Raw genomic sequence first — 18,047 nt, forward strand, 5'->3', positions numbered from 1 at the left:
TATTTTGGTTATCCATGGATAAAATTAGAAGAAAGAAAGCTCAAGTAGAAAAATAATACCCATGAATGGAGCTAGAGAACTTATCATAAGCTCAAGCCAATACCGACATCTATCATGTTAGAATTTGATCTAAGCTATACTAGGCTTAGAATTTGATCTAAGCTATACTAGGCCTTAACAAGAATCTCAAGTTTTTAATTGGGAGAGTTTGTAATACTCTAATTAGTTGTGAGTAAAATTAAAATAAATTTATAAAAGTTTAATGAGTGCATTACTGTCAACTTCAGCTAAAACATTTTTAGTTAATGATTTAGACCAAAAGAAGTTGACAAGTCAATTAGCCCATCGAGAAGGAGTCATGACAAATGATATTAGAATCAATCTAGTATTTAAGCATAGTAAAAAGATTTGAGTAGAAAAGAACTACTTAATGAAGTTGGAAAACGTTGACATAAAATAAGATAAGAATGGCCTTATATATCATAGGACAACTTCAATAATAAATAATCTATCATCTTTCTAAGCCATTTGTCTTAGAAAATCATATTAGATGAAAAGAACGAAAAAAATAAGAGGATAAAAGTAGATAGCATAAATAACATGATTCACATTACAATTAAGATCAAACAATAAACAATAAATTACGATTTGATCTCCCTTAAATAAAAAAATTTATAACACCCCAATATTCATCAGACCCAAGTCATGATTAATTTTGGCTGTTCAGCAGTTTGACCTAGAATAAAATAAGAATGACCTGATATATCACAATATTACTTGAACAAATAGTCTATCATCTTTCTAAGTCATTTGTCTCGAAAACACAAAAAAACATTAGATGAAAAGAAAGGGAAAAATAAGGGGATAAAAGTAGTATTATCTGCATAGACTAGAACATAAACATGGTTTCACATTGACAATAGATCAGACAAAAACTAGGATACATAAACACACCTATGTACTCTACTAACATAACATTATCCAATATCAGTTCTAGAGCTTCCTTGTAGTTTATTTCACTCATTTTAGCCATATTAATTGTGTTAATATGAACAATTATTCTTCAATCAAGGAAGCTTGTTCTGCGGAAGCAGTGCCAATGAATTCGACTTGGCTGGTCTTGCATGAATGGATGGCAGCACAAACATCTGTAATTTCCAGAAAATTTTCACCATTTTCCAGGATCAGAGGGCCATAATGGAGGACCAGCTTCTTGCACTGTCCAAAGAAGAAAGAAAAAAAGATAGAGCAACAAAGTTCTTTAGTCAGATGATTGGAAAACCAGATTTAAGTGCCACAGCATATGGTGAAGAAACATAGATGAGACGTGCTGTTCTACCTAATATTTCAAGAAAATGTAGGTTGATTCATATTTCAAGTCCCTAATTCTAACTCTATTACAAGCATTTAGTGCTTGAAAGCTTACCTCATTGACATGATGCTGCACCCCATTGCATCCCTCAAGAAGCATCTTAATTACCTCAAACTGTCAATTTCATGAAGTATTTGGAGACGATCAAAAACTTGTAATCTGGATAGTCATGCATAGTTGTGGACTGAAATTGCAACAACATTCAGCAAAAGAAAAATGGAAAAAAAATTTCCAGAAAGAAAAGCCAGCCTATGCTGCTTATTGCCTATGCTAAGATTGTGCCCCAGTATGTGATGACTTAGTAAAAATGCCAGAAATCTAATATTGATGAGTTTGAGTTGTTCAACTCAAAAGAATTATGGGCCAAACCCAAAACCAAATATATGTAACCCGACCTTTTCAGTTTTTGATTGTCTTCCCTTATTTAAGGTAAACATCATCTCCATCTTGGAGCTTTTCACCTACCCGTTGCAGCAGTGTGACTCATGTTCATTCAATCAAATTGGTCGAAGGTCAAACACTAATTCAAGCCAAAAGCTTAAGCTTCTATATTATGGGCCAACCCCAATAAATAGAATCCAACTCTTTCAATCCTATCAATATGTGACTATCCTCTTGGTCCATCCAACATATAACATGCAGAAAAGTAAAGAAAAAGGAACTCATTAACACCCTAAAACTTGCATGATTGAACAAAGAAAAGATAATTGTTATTATGTATCACAATATAATGATATCTTATCTGTATAACTGTTATAATGGACTCGGCCATTGATTGAAAAACAAAATGATGAGTCCAATTCTAACTTTTATTGATGTGACCACACAATGTTGGTATTTGATGGAAGATTATGCATTTTACTAATAGAAAATCCTTCTTGAGCTAATGCTAGTTAAAGTGTTCTTAAAAATGACAACAGTCTCTTCTCTAATATTATGGATATGATAGACTGAAATGGAGAGACGAATGAAGTTGGAACAGCAGAATTGGCACAGAAAATGATCATTTACCTGGATGTCAGGATCTTTCAGTTTAACAAGTACGTTAGCAACCACATCATGACAAAGGGAGCAGGAAAGCCAGGAATCATCATTTTTTGGTAGATTAACAGAAACCATCTCCTCGCAAAGATTGAACTTTGTGCAGAACACCTCTGGATGCATCTTAGAGATCTCGGCAAAGAAAAGTGATGCATAAAAGTCCACCAACATAACACACTGCCAGAAAACTTATGGGAACCTTGTAAGATGAAAGCAAAAAATGGAACAAATTCTTGCATCCATACATGCATGGAGCAACTTTGGAGTCAAGATAGAATTCTCACAAACAACTTAATACTTGTGATATAAAGAACTACCTGCTCCTCAAAAGGGTCCACATTAGAACATGCTTGATGGAGCATCTCAATTATCTCAGTTTGAGTCTTGTTTTCACCAATATATTGGGTAGCCTGTGCAACAAAGCTCTCGCATAATGTGCACAATTTATCATTTCCATCGACTGCATTAGATATTTTACTTTGATTTTGAGGTGTCTCAAGGCCTATTTCTGTAACTGGAACCAACATAATAATTTTTCACATAATTGCCATTTAGAAGCTAGATTCAGTATAACTTATATATGTCGTAAGAATTTGGCAATAGGTATCCACTGAAACACAGAAGTATGCTGAATGAAATATCTTTTTGAAATAAAATAATTTAACACGATTTCAAGTCTTGACCGTGTCAGCTGGTTTGGACTGAGTATTAACAGGTCCAACCAAGTACCAGTACTGAAGCATAGAGTTTCATAACAGCATAATACTATTCATTTTTATTTTTTAAATATCTTATTCAATGATATCGTGCGATACAAACTGGCATATAATCTGATACACCAGGCCTTACCAGTCTGGTATGTTACTGAGAACAAGAAATCTTTCGTAATCTTTTTATCAGTCAAAAATTTTATGCTTAACCTATAATAAAACAATTATACAACCTAATCTAAGGGAGATAGGTTTACAATTCTACAATGAGATTGGCATCTAGAAACTTCAAGAAATTCAGTGGTACCTTTCTTAAGCTATAATTCTATTGAAAAGATCTTCATGTATGAATCCATTATTTCTCATAAAAAAATAATTAAGTGAATAACAAATTCTTTTGCCCACAAATCATGTTAATTTATGTCAGCATTTTTCTAAACATCAGTGCACTAAACTTGTTAAACTACCATTTACTATAGCACCTGCCTCCCTAAATGCAATTCTATAATGTGCTTTTCAATCAAATATTCACTGTTTATAGTCCACTGCAAAGTTTTGAAATATAGGTGACAACAGATTCAGAACAATTCTAGATGATTTGAATATAAGTCATAGTTTGTAGCATTGGTCAAATCTAGTGAGATATCCTAATCCATATTGGTAATGACTAGTACTGATTTAACACCTTGAGCTTCTACTCACTCAGAAATTGATGGTATCAGATAGAATCAATAAAACTCAACACAGGTTGGTCAAGTTCGGCTAATTCTAGACAATCTGACCCCTCACAAGAAGAAAAATATAAAAAGAGAAGACAGAAGGGAAGATGAAAAAGAAGAGGAAGCCAAGGTGGAAGAAATATTAAAATATACCAAAAAATACAACTGTAAACCAGAGGAGACAATACTGCTGTTGTGTCTGCTATTTGTTGTGGCCATCATAATTGTTGTCTACATATATTATTGTAATGCTTATCATCAATTTCTCACTGCATATAAAAATAGATGAGAAGATATCGAGAGAGAGAGAGAGAGAGAGAGAGAGAGAGAGAGAGAGAGAAGGGAAAAACAGAAAAGTATGCTTATAATATTAAGGAAATATATATTCCATATTAAGAAAAATATCATCGGTTTCATAATTAAATTCAAGTTCTATTCTTTGAGAAAATTTTGTCTTTATCTGTTTTTGTATTACCTAACACTTCAATTGCATGGTTACTATAGAAATATGGGTTCTATATTGGGATGATTGGTGTCTAGAACACTGCAAGCAGATGAGTTTTTGATGTATAACAGTCATTTACTGTATTACAACATTTATTTACTATACTAAAAGTCTAAAATCTCCTCTATTCTTTTAAATTTCTAAAAGAAAAGGGTTCTTCATCATCACAACTATTATTGGTTCTGAGAAATCTATGAAAAAATAAATTAATTAAGCTACGTGTTGATGTTGTGAGTTCTCAAAATTGATGCCATTTAAGATGTATACTTTTTTGTCTACTTGGAGTTTTAGAATATTTAAACATATCACTTAGCGTTTAGCAATCAAATAAAACAAAGTCCTGATACCATCTCAAAAAATATCTGGCAGCTTCAATATGTTACGTACATAACTTCTTTGGTCTAAAATTCAGCTTCAAATGTGAATATCATTTTTTGTATTGCATTATCATGGTCATAGTCTATAGATTTCCATGTCCACCCAGAACTGTGCATTGACAATTTCTATTCTGTTTAATGGTGCATGAATTTCAAAAGAAAGAACTTGTTAAAGGACTGTAGACATTACAGGCAGTTAATTAGAAGGCCTTCAACTAAGTTCATTAAACCAGCAAGTGAACTAAGAAGTTATAAGTGCAAATACTAGCCAACAATTCATTAAAAGAAATTCATACAACATATGGCATATGGATGGAAACGAAAATTGTTGTGGTTGAGGAACCTTTACAATCATAGAAAGCATAAGAAAACAACAATAAGGTCAGAACTGAGGCATTAACTCGCTGAAAAGCTTCAGGTCAAGTTAGCATAATTTTTTAGGTGAAGGAAATTTAAAGTCATATTAAAAGATTCTGCTGAGAAAATCCACCACACTCCACAAGTATAAGGATTGGAATTAGTGACTTAATGAATATTACCAATTTAAGACCTGTAATATTCTTTATTTTTGAATTCTTTATGATGTCCATGATATAGTTGAATATCCTTCATTTTTTAATTGTTTATGATGTTCATGATTTTTTATTATTTTAATATGAGAATTATTTAATAATTTTTTGTATCAAAAGATTTTATATTGGAAGCTTATTGCTAGGGACCTAATTGTGAGTCCTAAAAGAGAAAATAACCCTTAGCTTACTGTCAGGAGCAGACAAAAAAAAAAGAAGCCAAATGTCCAGTAAAAACTAGGAAAAGCAAAAACATCGTTGTCATGATGTACCCATAACGTCAAAGTTCACCAAGCTTCTGGCATCAGCACCTGCCCAGCTAATAATAAGTAGAAGAAGAAGGAAGGACCCCTCTATCAAAGCCATAAAACCTGCCAATATGAATTACCAAAGATCAAGACAAATGCAATTGGGATAGCAGAAAATCTTCTTCAGAGCCAACTGTACTTAATACATAACTTCATAATAAGCCAAAACAATATTTAATTAAGAGAACAAGTTTAGCACCAAGAGACTTTTCTCTTGGTAACATTAATGAAAATGAGCCTCGGAGACACAATGAGGTTACTCCTCTGCAACTTAGGTGTCCAGGATTTGGAAACAATCTCTATATATAAGGATAAGATTATATATATCAACCCTCACCAGACCCTTCATAAAGGACAGACTCATGCTAATAACACTTATGTTATAGACTATAGAGAACCCCTAAAGATATTTAAGTCACCCTAAAACCAAAAAGTGGTACTTAAATACAAATGAGACTACCATTAGTTCTAGTTCCACATTCTAACATGATAGGTTAGCTTAATCCAAGTGGCTATTTGACTATATATCCCCATGCTGACTAACTGAAAATATTTCCAGTCTTGACTGATCAAAATCCCCAACAAGAAGGCAAACCCCCTGCTACCTCCAATATCTGTCTCCATTCTGGCTCTGTCATCCTTGTCTCTCCTTAATTCCTCTTTCTAACCCTACCTCATGCATCCTTTTTGTTTTCTCCTGATGGAGCCTCTCTCATTTTGATTCCTCCTATAGTATACTAATCATTTGCCTTAATCTCTTGTTTCACCTCTTCCTGCATTCCCTACTTCTATTCTATCTCCTCCCTTATTAGGGTTAGTGGTCCTCCCTCCCCACTGATGGCAGTGATTCTAAAAAATAAATGAAACGAAAACTACCAACTTTAGGAAGTTAACATGTCTTGCTCCAATCACGAAAGCACAAATACAAAAGATATGGGACAAGAGGAAGTTGCCAAAATAATGGACAACCGTCACCAACCAAGAGAGGCATGGAAGTTTAAAGGCTTTACATTGGTCTGGTTGCTAGAAATATAAAAAGTGAGGGTGTTATTTGCAACATAAATAACAAGCAAAATCAACTACATCATCCAGTCTGCAGCAATTAGCACACAACAGTAGTTACTATTTATTTTTTAATCACAAATACAAAATACAAAAAGATATGGTAATAGGAAGAAGCTGCCAGAAATAATAGACAACCATGGCCAACCAAGAGAGTAATGGAAATTTAAGGCTTTACATTGGTATCTTTGCTAGAGAAATAAAATATGATTGTGTCATTTACATATCATAAATAACAAACAAAATCAACTTTATCATCCAGTCTTCAGCCATTAGAGGGAGCTACCAAAATAATCGACAGCCGTAGTGAACCAAGAGAGGCATGCAAGTTTAAAGGCTTTATTTACATTGGCCTGATCATTAGAAATATCAAAAGTGAGGGTATATTTGCAACATAAATAACAAGCAAAATCAACTGCATCATCCAGTCTTGAGCAATTAAAACGCAACAGTAGTTACTATTTTCTTTTTTTTGCAACGGCAGGAGCCTCGTGCACTGACTTTGCCATGAAACCTTCGATAAGGAGAGGTGATCTTCTTAACACCATAAAGAAGCACCTTCTCTATAATTTAAGCTACTACTTGAGAAAGAACTGAAACAAGTTTATTTCATTTGTTGTACCAAAACAAAGCATGAGAAATGAGGAAAGAAAGCCACATTGTATGTTCTATTTAATTACTTAGCTGGGAAGGAAGTTGCATACAGAAACTCCCATTAAGTTCCAACTCCATAAACACCAACTAAGGAGCTTGATGGGCCTCGGCTCATCTTAGGATCCCACAGCCACCAGAGTATCACTAAACCCCAACATAACCAACAGAAAGCAGCACATACCTATTGATCCCAAGCGTGAGGTACCAATTAATACCGAAGCACGAAAAACACGAGTAGAATCGAACATTTACTCAACAAGAAAGGTTTTAATCGAATATCCAGAAAGAACGAGACTCGAGAAACAAAGAAAACATGAAAACCTTCCTCCATGGCACACCGGAGAGAACGAAAGTGAACAGACTGAGGAAGTACCGGTCGGACGAACGAGACTCCGATCTCACCGCTCCACCGCACTAATCTTTGTTATCTAATTTGCGTCCTCGACGAGGTATATAGGGGAGACGAGAGGAAAGAAGCCAGCGAGTGATTGGGCGGAATGCGACAAAGCGGAGAAGCCGGAAGATGTCGGTGACGGATTGATGTCACTCTTATTAGCATTTATCCAATAAATTCATGTGAACTACTACTAATTATTAATGAGTCAAAAAAAATAAAATTTTAAATACATATTATACTTTTACTTATAATTTAATTTTTTCCTTTTTTTTTAAACTTATTTTAGTGGGAATAATTATGAATTATTTGAATGAGCAACAATGTGGCCTGAAATTTCAATATTATTATCTAACCATCAACCGTATACACATACTAAACTATGAATTATTTGAATGAGCAACAATTATGAATTATTTGAAATATTATCTAACCATCAATTCATAATTATTTTAGTGGGAATAATTATGAATTATTTGAATGAGCAACAATGTGGCCTGAAATTTCAATATTATTATCTAACCATCAACCGTATACACATACTAAACTAACGGGTGGATATAAATTACTAGCATTAGAAGCACATACATGATTATTTAAATTCTTGATATATGTCACTCCTATTAGCATTTATCCAATAAATTCATGTTAATTACTAGTAATTATATATTCTAAAAATCCATTTTGAAGTCTAATTCTTTTCCAAAGGACGATTAATAACTACATCTTGTGGTAACTTTTTCCGAAGGTCCAAATCCAAGTACATTAATATGATGAATCTTTTTTATCAGAGAGGGGGGTGGGACACACTACACAAGATCTAATCAATTCATCCTATTGGTTTCCACTCATCAAGTTAGATATAATTTAAAGGTTCTTTATCTCATTAATGCTAATAGAAGTTGGTCATCTGTGAACTCGGAGTCTGTAGAAAAGTGGTCATAATGAAGTCAGTGAATCTTCCATTGTATAGCTGCTGATTTGACTGCACAAAGCTCTTCTGGTTCATCAGACACTTGGAAGTTGTTGAAGGATTCTGCTACAACCCTACTTTCTCCTTCTGCATATGGAATTCCCAAGCTTTGGATTTCTGGTTTCAGTTAGCTTCCACGCAAATTTATCCTCCTCAATGTAGGGAAGAAGACTGAAATCTATCAAAAGAACAAGGAATACAATATAAGTTCAAAGATGATGAACATAAGATTTACATGAGTAGACACCTTTTATCTATATTAGTGAAGAAAAAAATTTAAATTCTTCTATATGTGATAACAATTCTCTTTTTTTTATTCCCAACCCAAGCCCAAAGTTACCTATCCATCCCTTCATGTATAAACCATGAAGAAATTTTCATTTTCTCTCTCTAAATCTATAAGAGAAGAATCATAAGAGGTATTTTATTTTTCACACCCCCACCACATCAAATTTTTAAGATGTATTGAGTATTTATAGAGCAACAAACACTTAATTTCTTTTTCTCATGTAACTTATCCTCCAAGTAACCTAGTTTTAGTTAAGAAATCTAAAAATGCTTGTCAACATAAAATACTCAATGGTAGTACTAATGCTTCTGACCTTCTCGAGTCTTTGATCCCTATTTTGATTTAGAGCAATGGGGAGGAACCAGTGAAAATAAACAGGTGCTTGTGGAATTTGCACTTCCTCATAAATCCTTTCAAGGACATTTAATTTGGCATCAAGGATTCATGCCAAGAAAAGGTTGCCAACACCATGCAGTGACACCATTCTTCCTCTCCAAGTTCTCCATGACAAGAAAAATTATACTCAGTAATACAGATCACGGTGGAAAACCAGTTTAATTTCTAGCAAAATGTCCAAAGAAACTTCCATTGTAAGAGATAGAACAAGTGATCTTCACAGGGAAGCTCAGCAACTATTATGAGTTCATATGCCAAATGAACACTTAACTGTTATCTTTCTAGATGAACGCAAATAGAGCCTCCCCAACCACTTTGTCTATTGCAGATCTTATCCTCATTGAGATGATCCTACATATGCACTTGTATAACATGTTCCAGAAGGCAACGAGTCATGACTCCCAAACATTTGAAATAAGGGTAAGGGAGGTAGAAAAAACTTCAACAACAAAAAGGAGACGTCCTCTCTCTTCTTGTTTCTAAGGTGTGAGCATAGGATAATCAAATGCAGGAAATGAATAAAGAAGGAGAATAATTTTAAACCATGAACATAGCATAACCAAATAGATCCATATTCTAACCCACATATCCATAGGATAATCAAATGAAGGAAATGAACAAAGAACGAGAAAAATGTAAAACCATGAACATAGCATAACCAAATAGATCCATAGTCTAACCTGTGTATCCATGGGTCTGGAGCGGATTTGGATTGAGTTGGTGTAATATCTGTCATTCGATAAGATTAACATTTCTAATGTAGTTCAAATACTTGCCACGAGATAAAGGCCCAACTCTATTCATAAATCTGAAGCAGAAAGCAAGCCTCAAGACCTTCGATGAAGACCAACAAGCCATCAATGGTGAATGATTACTATTTTTGTTGCCCTATCAATGTAGGTCTTGAGATGGAAATTTCTGTGCCACCTTCTGATGTGCTTTGCCATGAGTCACACCACAAAAATTCAATTAATCTAGTTGACAAGGCATTTATAATATATTGCGAGTTGACCGTGCCTCTTCTCCGGATTGAGATAGCCCATCGCAAATGAATAAGCATCAACATGGTCTTTGTCGAAGCTTACAATAATTTCACAAAATAAGGTTGAAGCATTAAAAGATAAGTCATGCAAGATAGAGGGAGGATGTCAGGAATATTTCTAGTGGTTCTTCCTTTGATGTTCAAGTCAATCATACAAAAGATCAATATTATCAGTAATCATGTATAAAAAGAAAAATCATGGTTAAAGAGAGGATTTCTCAAGTACTCCTAAGAAGAAAGTTTACGCAATTAATGGTGGATATTGTGATAGTGAAATTACACAAAATAAAAAAAGGATAACATCCTTGACATGATATTTGTCCTATAGATATTCTCTCATATCCCAAGAAATCATATCTCCCAAATCAAATAGGCCTCCAAGTATTTGAAAGCTTGAACCCAAAAGGAAAGTGACTTCAATTGAATTAACATGAGAGTCTCAGATTAAAACTTATCTTTGTTTATGGCTTGGGTTCGATCTTACAAATCACAGACCTGGATTTGAATCAAACTTGAACAATTTGCCTAATCTCACCAAAAAATAATTGATAGTTTGAACATAGTTTCAATTGATTGCATGTAGGAAACATTGATCACCATATTGTGTTTGGTTTTGGGACATTATATCACTACAAAAAATATATAATTGGGTCTTATAATAACTATGAATGCATTTGTTAATTAAGGATATCTACCATTTCTACAATTTCTGTAATGGATTATGGAGTTTGAAATAACAGAAATGCAAAAGGTTCCCCACTTCTTATGGATGCATAAAAGTAACTAATGTGTGAAGAAATAATGGAGAATAACAAGGTTTATCAAGATGCAAACATCTTGATTTTTTTTTTAGAATTTATATTTATTGGAAATCAGAATCATAAATTAAAATTTCTTCTCCTTGCTTGCTGTCCATGCAAGGGAGTTTGATCTTTTTTGCACCAGTTGCCACAGGATATTGTCTGTCTTGTGCTGGATGATGTTGTTGTTTGGTTCCAGGATATGGTGAATGATCATTCTGTGATCTAGCTGTTGTCTCTTCCATAAAAAAAAGACGAGGCAAACAAAATGTGTTGTCTTTTGTTGGACAAAATATACACACAGTTGCCCAGTTGTTTGATGGAATTATTGTGGATCTAGATTGCTTTCCTTACTTGTGGGTTACCTTGAATGTGTTGTTGAAGGTGAGCAGTGTTTGCATGTAGGACATCTCCATGTGCATGCTCAGTCTGATGTTCCCCATGTGAAAGGAATACAACAGCTCAATCACATAAAACATATCTTTCACTTGTCAGTGATCAGTTTCAGTGTGTCATCCATGCGACTTAATTGAAGGCATAGGGAGGAAATCAACAGAGTAAGTAATGAACCAATCTTTCCTAAGTATTTGGATTACTGGTCACCCAGTTAAATTCTTTATCATGGTATTAGAACAGTTTATGAATCATGCTCTTTGTTTCACTTAGTGTTTAACCGATATATAAGTAACACTCTTCCTTCTATTTGACTAGCACCGGACTTGCACATGAGAGAGGATGCTGAGCCTTATAATTATATTAGATCCTTTCCTAACAACTTAAACTTTTGGCAATATAGCATACAACTACAAGTACAGATCGAGGAGGTGTAGAGTAAAGGGCTTGTTTAGTTACAGGTGTTATAATTTTTAATAATCAATAATTAAAATTTTCGATCATTTATTTGGCTTCAGAACATGTTCACTGCATTTTCTCAATTTTTAACTCACTGAAAAATATAAATGGAATTCTTAAGAGTGTTCAAATGAAAGTAGAATTCTATAGGTTTTAATCATGATCACAAGGTGTTTGATTTATAAATAATCATTTAATAAAATTGAAACACTGATTTGGCCGATAACACTCCTTATGAATATTTTAATCGAACGTAAGATTCAGAACAGACGTAAAAGATATCTTATCAATTCATTAACACTACCTTACGTTGCAATCAATTATGCTAATCTCAAGGCATGTTTCATTATGTTCACCATAATCACTATTTCGTTGACGATCGTCAGCATAACACCATCTAACATCATCAAAGGTGATGTGGTGGTCGTACCGGGGATGGAGCCCCCTTGTCGTGTGTGCTCTTGAGAAGGTGAAGGAGGTCTCACAGAATGAAAGCAAGGCTTTCATTAGGAGCCACCCACCCACCCACTGAAGCGTAGGAAATCCATTAATTACTTGGGGAGTGAGGAAACATTGTCCTCCTACGAGACAAGAAGCCCAGTCCCGCGCACATGCGCGGTGTTACCCATTGCACAAGACGAGTGAGACGTTTCGTCGAGCACCTCCCGTGCACGTCGTTCTCCCCGTAAGATAAATACAACTCATATCTTTTTGACGATCGTCGCATGCTTACCGAGTGGCTATGGTTCTGGAAGAGGAGGAGTGGCTCGCATCCAACGCCCCGTCGCCGACCTTCAAGCTCCCAAAGCCGTAGCTCGTTGTGGCACGCCTCCTTGAGTGCAAGGTCTGCGCCGGCCTGCATATTTTGTTCCGTGTGCGGCAGACGTTTGTGACCCCCGTCGTCCGAGTGGCACACTCAATGTTGATGTAGTGGGACGCGCTCGTCGTCGCGGGGGCCCGTTTGGATCGAGACCGCGAACGGGTATTAAACCAGGAATTCGGTGACAGCCAACGACCATGACTTGAGCGTGCTCTCATCGTGATGTCATGCCGAAGTCATTGCGAACCGTTCCGCGCCATTGGCAATTGGACCGCAGATAATGGTACGTGATCAGCATTACGGTTCGCTTCGGCCGCAAAATTCGAACCGGTCCGGCCTAATCGATGGCAAATGGAACAATGATCAGCATTACATCACGCTGACTTCAATGTGTGCAAAGAATCGGACCGTCCAGTTCAAGTAATCATAAATGGCTCGTCCTCACTATCTAACATGTCAATCGGTCATTAAATGTGGATCTATATGATGGTAGCAAAATGTCACTAAATGGGGGGGGGGGGGCAGAATTGAGGTCCAAAAGTTAATACTTGGTGTAGGCTGGCTCGGCATTATGTCATGCCGGCTTCATCTGAAGTGGTTCGACTTGACATTTTGATTTGTCTCGGACTTCCCATCGCACGTATCTTCTCCAATTGGACGGCACCAAGTCATCGATCATGCTAATTTTCTCAATCTTAAAGCCAAGTTCTAATTTAAAATCGATGATTAGTATTTCATGCGTTGATTTAAGTTATTTGTCATCTGCTCATGACGAATGATCAAAATATGTTGAAGTTTTTTAAATGCAATATCATGGAAATATTAGCTTCGGATGACATATTATTACGAACATAATTTAATATCTTAAATCTTTAAATTAGATTGGTAGCGTTACCAATTCCATCCAACTCCATGTCGGAAAAAATGAATTATCCTTCCCTTTCATCTTCCACTTGATGACTAGAATGAGAGGCAACAACAACTGGTTCCTAAAAATCTGAAAGAGAACTCACTCTCAAGAGAATGACCACTTGCACAAGCTATTACAAGGAACAAATTAAATGCGTCGAGCTTTCGTCTACCACTGGTCATTCCTTGAACTGAGAACTCTTAGAAGATGTGTGATGGAAGAGGACTGGGGCCATGCTTCAAAGCTTGTATGGTCCCAAATCGATGATCTTTGGCACGGTGGCTCGTCAGGTCTACATCTCATGCCTCACCTCTCTTAAGGAGCAGTAGAACTAATCATTCAAACAAGTGGAGGTCGTCTTGCCAAGATGACATATCAGAAATCTCGAGATTTCTTGTCAGAAACAGGATAGAGACGGAAGAAGAAGAAGGTGACAAGAATTCTTGTCCCAAAGATTACGTAGATAATTGATTCAGGTTTCTTCTTGTCCTTGCACAAGAAAAGTATACTAAGTATTCCGTATCTAATATGCGATTCATAAGAGACTCCGTTATCCCAATAGGTCAATTGATCAAAATATGCTCTTTAGATAATATAGTCATGAAGAACTACGACACTTCATATCGATTCTATATGTATCTTAGTCTTGTCAATTCTATTATTGAAGGTATCTGTAATAATCTCGATTAATCTTGCAGTGAGTAATATTAAGATTGACTTATAAGAGTCTGATGAGTGTATTACTATCAATTTCAGTTTAAATATTTTGATAAATGGTTTAGACAAAACGAAGTTGATAGACTAGTTAGTTCATCAACCCCGAGTCGTGACATTGGTATCAGAGTTACATGATGAGGGGGCTCGAGTAAGAAAGGACTATCTATGAATGAAGTTAAAACTCGTCTCACGGTGTAACTCCAAATCAAAATGTATCGTAGGAGATGGATAATCACTACCTTATTAAGCGAAGGAACACAAAAACGAAGAAAGTAGAAGAAGAATAAAAGGATTTTTTTCTTCCTTAACTCACTTATAGTTCTGCTCGTAAAACTTTTATCTTTCTGAACGCAGGGAGGAGAGTCATTGAAAAACCCTAATGACAAACGAATCTAGGTCGGGTCTCCTCTCGCATTTTGGACGGATGACCTAAATTAATCTGATAGACTCATCATCTACAGTGAATACCAGCTTTTACACGAGCTGGTAGAGCAGCAGCAAGCAAAACGGAGAAGTAAATGCATCGACCTAGAAATATCGGCTATTGAATTGCCATTATGGATCTACCAGATTCAAAGGACAGCCATTTCCGATCGAGAAAGCCTGCAGTTCATATGCAGAAGGTGAGATCCGTGAAGAACTCGTTACTCGATCTAATCCAACTTCGTTTTATTTAGTATGTTTAGTGTCTAACACAGAGCAACACTGCAACTAAATGGAATACGCTAACTCTGGAGTTATGCTCCACGTTAAAACCAAGAGCAAGTTTCACAGTCACTCTGTAGCTCTGCATGAACTCGAGCTGTGGCCACAAGAAAATGGCCTGAAGAAGAATTAGCTGTTGCTCCTGATGCCATGCCATGTCTTCAGCAAAACCTGCGCCTTCTTATGTACAGGGCGGTGCAGAGAATAGAAGCCATGGAGCAAGTGGTGCCCCATAGGACGAAGGTGGTCTCGTAGCATGCGGTCCCTCTGCAGCTATGGCTGCCTCCCGTCGCTCCTCTCTGGTAAAGAATGGCCGCGAGGTAGCCGAAGACGAAGGAACCCGCGGGAATGTTGGTGACGACGATGTTGTGGTTGACGCTGAAGTGCTTGGTGCCGAACATCTCGGTGGTGGCGGAGACGGCGATGGACGTGATCGCCCCTGTGAATGCTCCGATCACTGCGGTGCTCATGTACAGGCACAGTCTGCTTGGGTTGACCAGCATGAAGAAGGCTGCTGCCATCGGGGCCATCATTGCCGCCATGGATGCTGGCCTCGATATCATGCAGTTCCTCCTGTACACATCGAAACGAAGAAGAAGAAGAGTTAGTGCTAAGTTTGCCGGGATTCGATGGTGGTTCTGATGAAAGGCTTACTTGGAGGAGTAGTAGTCAAAGAGGAATGGCAGGAGGCGACCGAAGAAGCCGAAGGAAGACGACAAGGAGACCAAGGTGGAAGTCTCTTCTGGTAGAAGTCCACGAGACTCTGCAATCTGACCGAGGTTGTTGAGGAAGACGAGTCCCAGCGTCGCGCTGAACAAGTAGCTGAAGAAGTACAACCAGAAGTCCACCTTCCTTAGGATTAGAAGACCTCCCACTTCCTCTGGCTCCTCTTCTCCACCTTCCACCATCTCTTCCTTCACGGCCTGAAGCTCCTCGACCACTGCCTCTCTGCCTCCCTCGCCAGCTTCGACGTCATCGGCTGCAAGAACGTGAACTTTGTTCTCCTTCTTGTTCCACCACACCTCGTCTATGACTTCCCTCAGCTTCATGGTTACTGGCACCACCAATGGCGACGCCAGGAGCACCCCCAGGCTCAACGCGTACTCTCTCGTGAGGACACCGTGGGAGGTCGAGCTGATGCTGCCGACCACAGCGGAAATCCCGGTCGTGAACGTGATGACGAACATGACCACGAAGCCGAGGCTTGATCGGATGGCATTCTGGCTCAGAACCACCCGGACGAATGGCGCGACGACGGCGGCGACCAGAACCGGGACGATCGCGTTGAGGAGGAGGTACTGCTTAACGGTGTGTCGAGACTTGCCGTTGAACACCGCGCTGGCGAGAACGGTGTAGACCTTGGCGCTCAAGCCGACGTAGCTGGTGGAGAGGCCGACGGCGATGCGGCTGTGGGAGGAGAAGTTTCTGATGCAGATGAGGTAGCAGGCGGTGTTGATCCAGCAAATGCCATTCCCGGCCAGGGCGGTGAGCAGGAAGATGTGGGAGTAGGAGAAGTGCGGGTGCTCGAGGAAGAGGAACTGCAGGCCGTAGCCGACCAGCCCCAGAGCTGCGCCGACAACGGCGACCAGCCACAGGGGGAGATAGATCGCGGCGACGCCGGCGACCCAGCCGAAGAGCTTCCCGGCGTCGGAGGCAAAAGCTAGAAAGTTGATGCCCACTTGGGAGACCCTCTTGAGCTCCTTCAGCTCGGAGGAGTAGACCGGGAAGTCGGTGTTTGCACCGTTGAACGTTTGGAGCCATATGGTCGCAATCAAGGTCAGCCACTGCAGCGAAGAAGAAGAAGAAGAAGAAGAAGAAGACATGGTTGTGGAGTGATCTGTTTCAGGGAGGAGGTGATGGGTATTTATGGGAGAAAGAAGGTGATGGTGGCAATGAATGGAGGAGATCGAGAGTGGCTCCAATGCATGAGATGTGGTTTCATGTTAGCCAGTATGAAGGTTTAGGTGCTGTATTGTGCATTGTGTTCACGGTGCTGCAGTAAAATGATGCATTGGACACCCCACAGCACGATTCCTAATGTGACAGAAGGATTCGAGATTTCTCCAGTTTTGTACGTCACTGCCAACGAGCACATCACATCTGTGAATTGGGGTCATGATCAAGAATTGGCCAACAAGACGCCATTTCCAGCTCTCGCTTACATGTCAATTGCAGTTGGGTCCGAGAGCCAAAAAGTATGGTATAGTGAGATAAAGATCCACTCTTATCCATCCAAAGCTTTGTTTGGATGTGTGATGATGATTCACTAATGATCCATTATATATATATATATACTTCAAGTTGTGGTTTACTTAAAAGAATTTATAGTTGATGAAGAAGAATCTATTTCATTTTCATAGACTAACTAAGTAAGATAGAAATATCAATTCATTATTAATTCATTATTAATAATAGAAGATGCCACATAAAAACTTATTAGAAATCCTTAATTTCTGTAATAAAAACATAATCACTGACCTTATGTTTGGAATCAATCTGTAATGTGATTGACACTCCACGTAATATATGTAGATAATTAAAGATGGTTTAGAATAATTGATAGCATTTGTGTATCTGATGTAGACATTGCCTTAAACCCAACAACCAATTGATTCGGATTTGAATTCAGATTTATGCAACAAAGTATCAAAGTAGGTATTTGAATACCTAAGTAATTAGTATCATACGTTTGATCTAATAGATATAATTCGGCTTGATCTCTAACAACTTGAACTTCACTAACAAAGCAAGATATCTTCTACCTGTGATGGAGAGTTGTGTGGTTCATCTAAAACATTAGTTTGGTAATGATGTGAAGGAGAGTTGTGTTAA

At 37.6% G+C, this 18,047-nt stretch overlaps 2 protein-coding genes and 1 long non-coding RNA gene across 12 annotated transcripts; all 3 read right to left on the reverse strand.

The window, feature by feature from the left end:
- Positions 1-857: 857 nt before the first annotated feature.
- On the reverse strand, positions 858-7,849 carry LOC103971073 (uncharacterized). 9 transcript variants are annotated; one of them, XM_018821065.2, is made up of 7 exons: positions 7,691-7,849; positions 7,344-7,498; positions 5,566-5,664; positions 2,731-2,873; positions 2,384-2,590; positions 1,427-1,486; positions 858-1,218 (listed from the first exon to the last, which is right to left on the reverse strand). In XM_018821065.2, exons 2-7 carry the CDS (start codon positions 7,393-7,395, stop codon positions 1,057-1,059), a joined length of 723 nt encoding a protein of 240 aa, XP_018676610.2. In that variant the 5' UTR covers positions 7,396-7,498; positions 7,691-7,849; the 3' UTR covers positions 858-1,056. The 9 variants fall into 9 exon arrangements, with proteins under 9 accessions (XP_018676610.2, XP_065041833.1, XP_018676609.2 ...); XM_065185761.1 differs by having other exon boundaries at positions 7,368-7,498; positions 7,691-7,848; XM_018821064.2 differs by having other exon boundaries at positions 2,731-2,927; positions 7,368-7,498; positions 7,691-7,847.
- A 725-nt stretch (positions 7,850-8,574) lies between these two features.
- LOC135675525 (uncharacterized) lies at positions 8,575-13,108 on the reverse strand. 2 transcript variants are annotated; one of them, XR_010513891.1, is made up of 3 exons: positions 12,797-13,108; positions 9,287-9,473; positions 8,575-8,862 (listed from the first exon to the last, which is right to left on the reverse strand). It is a non-coding gene; the product is annotated as an uncharacterized LOC135675525 (long non-coding RNA). The 2 variants fall into 2 exon arrangements; XR_010513890.1 differs by having other exon boundaries at positions 10,050-13,108.
- A 2,050-nt stretch (positions 13,109-15,158) lies between these two features.
- LOC103971145 (protein NUCLEAR FUSION DEFECTIVE 4) lies at positions 15,159-17,129 on the reverse strand. Its single transcript, XM_009385103.3, has 2 exons — positions 15,870-17,129; positions 15,159-15,788 (listed from the first exon to the last, which is right to left on the reverse strand). The coding sequence occupies exons 1-2, from the start codon at positions 17,036-17,038 to the stop codon at positions 15,377-15,379; spliced, it is 1,581 nt and encodes a 526-aa protein (XP_009383378.2). The 5' UTR covers positions 17,039-17,129; the 3' UTR covers positions 15,159-15,376.
- Between the last annotated feature and the right edge of the window lie 918 nt (positions 17,130-18,047).

This window comes from Musa acuminata, chromosome BXJ1-6, assembly GCF_036884655.1.
Source record: "Musa acuminata AAA Group cultivar baxijiao chromosome BXJ1-6, Cavendish_Baxijiao_AAA, whole genome shotgun sequence".
In the NCBI taxonomy this organism is placed as follows: domain Eukaryota; kingdom Viridiplantae; phylum Streptophyta; class Magnoliopsida; order Zingiberales; family Musaceae; genus Musa; species Musa acuminata.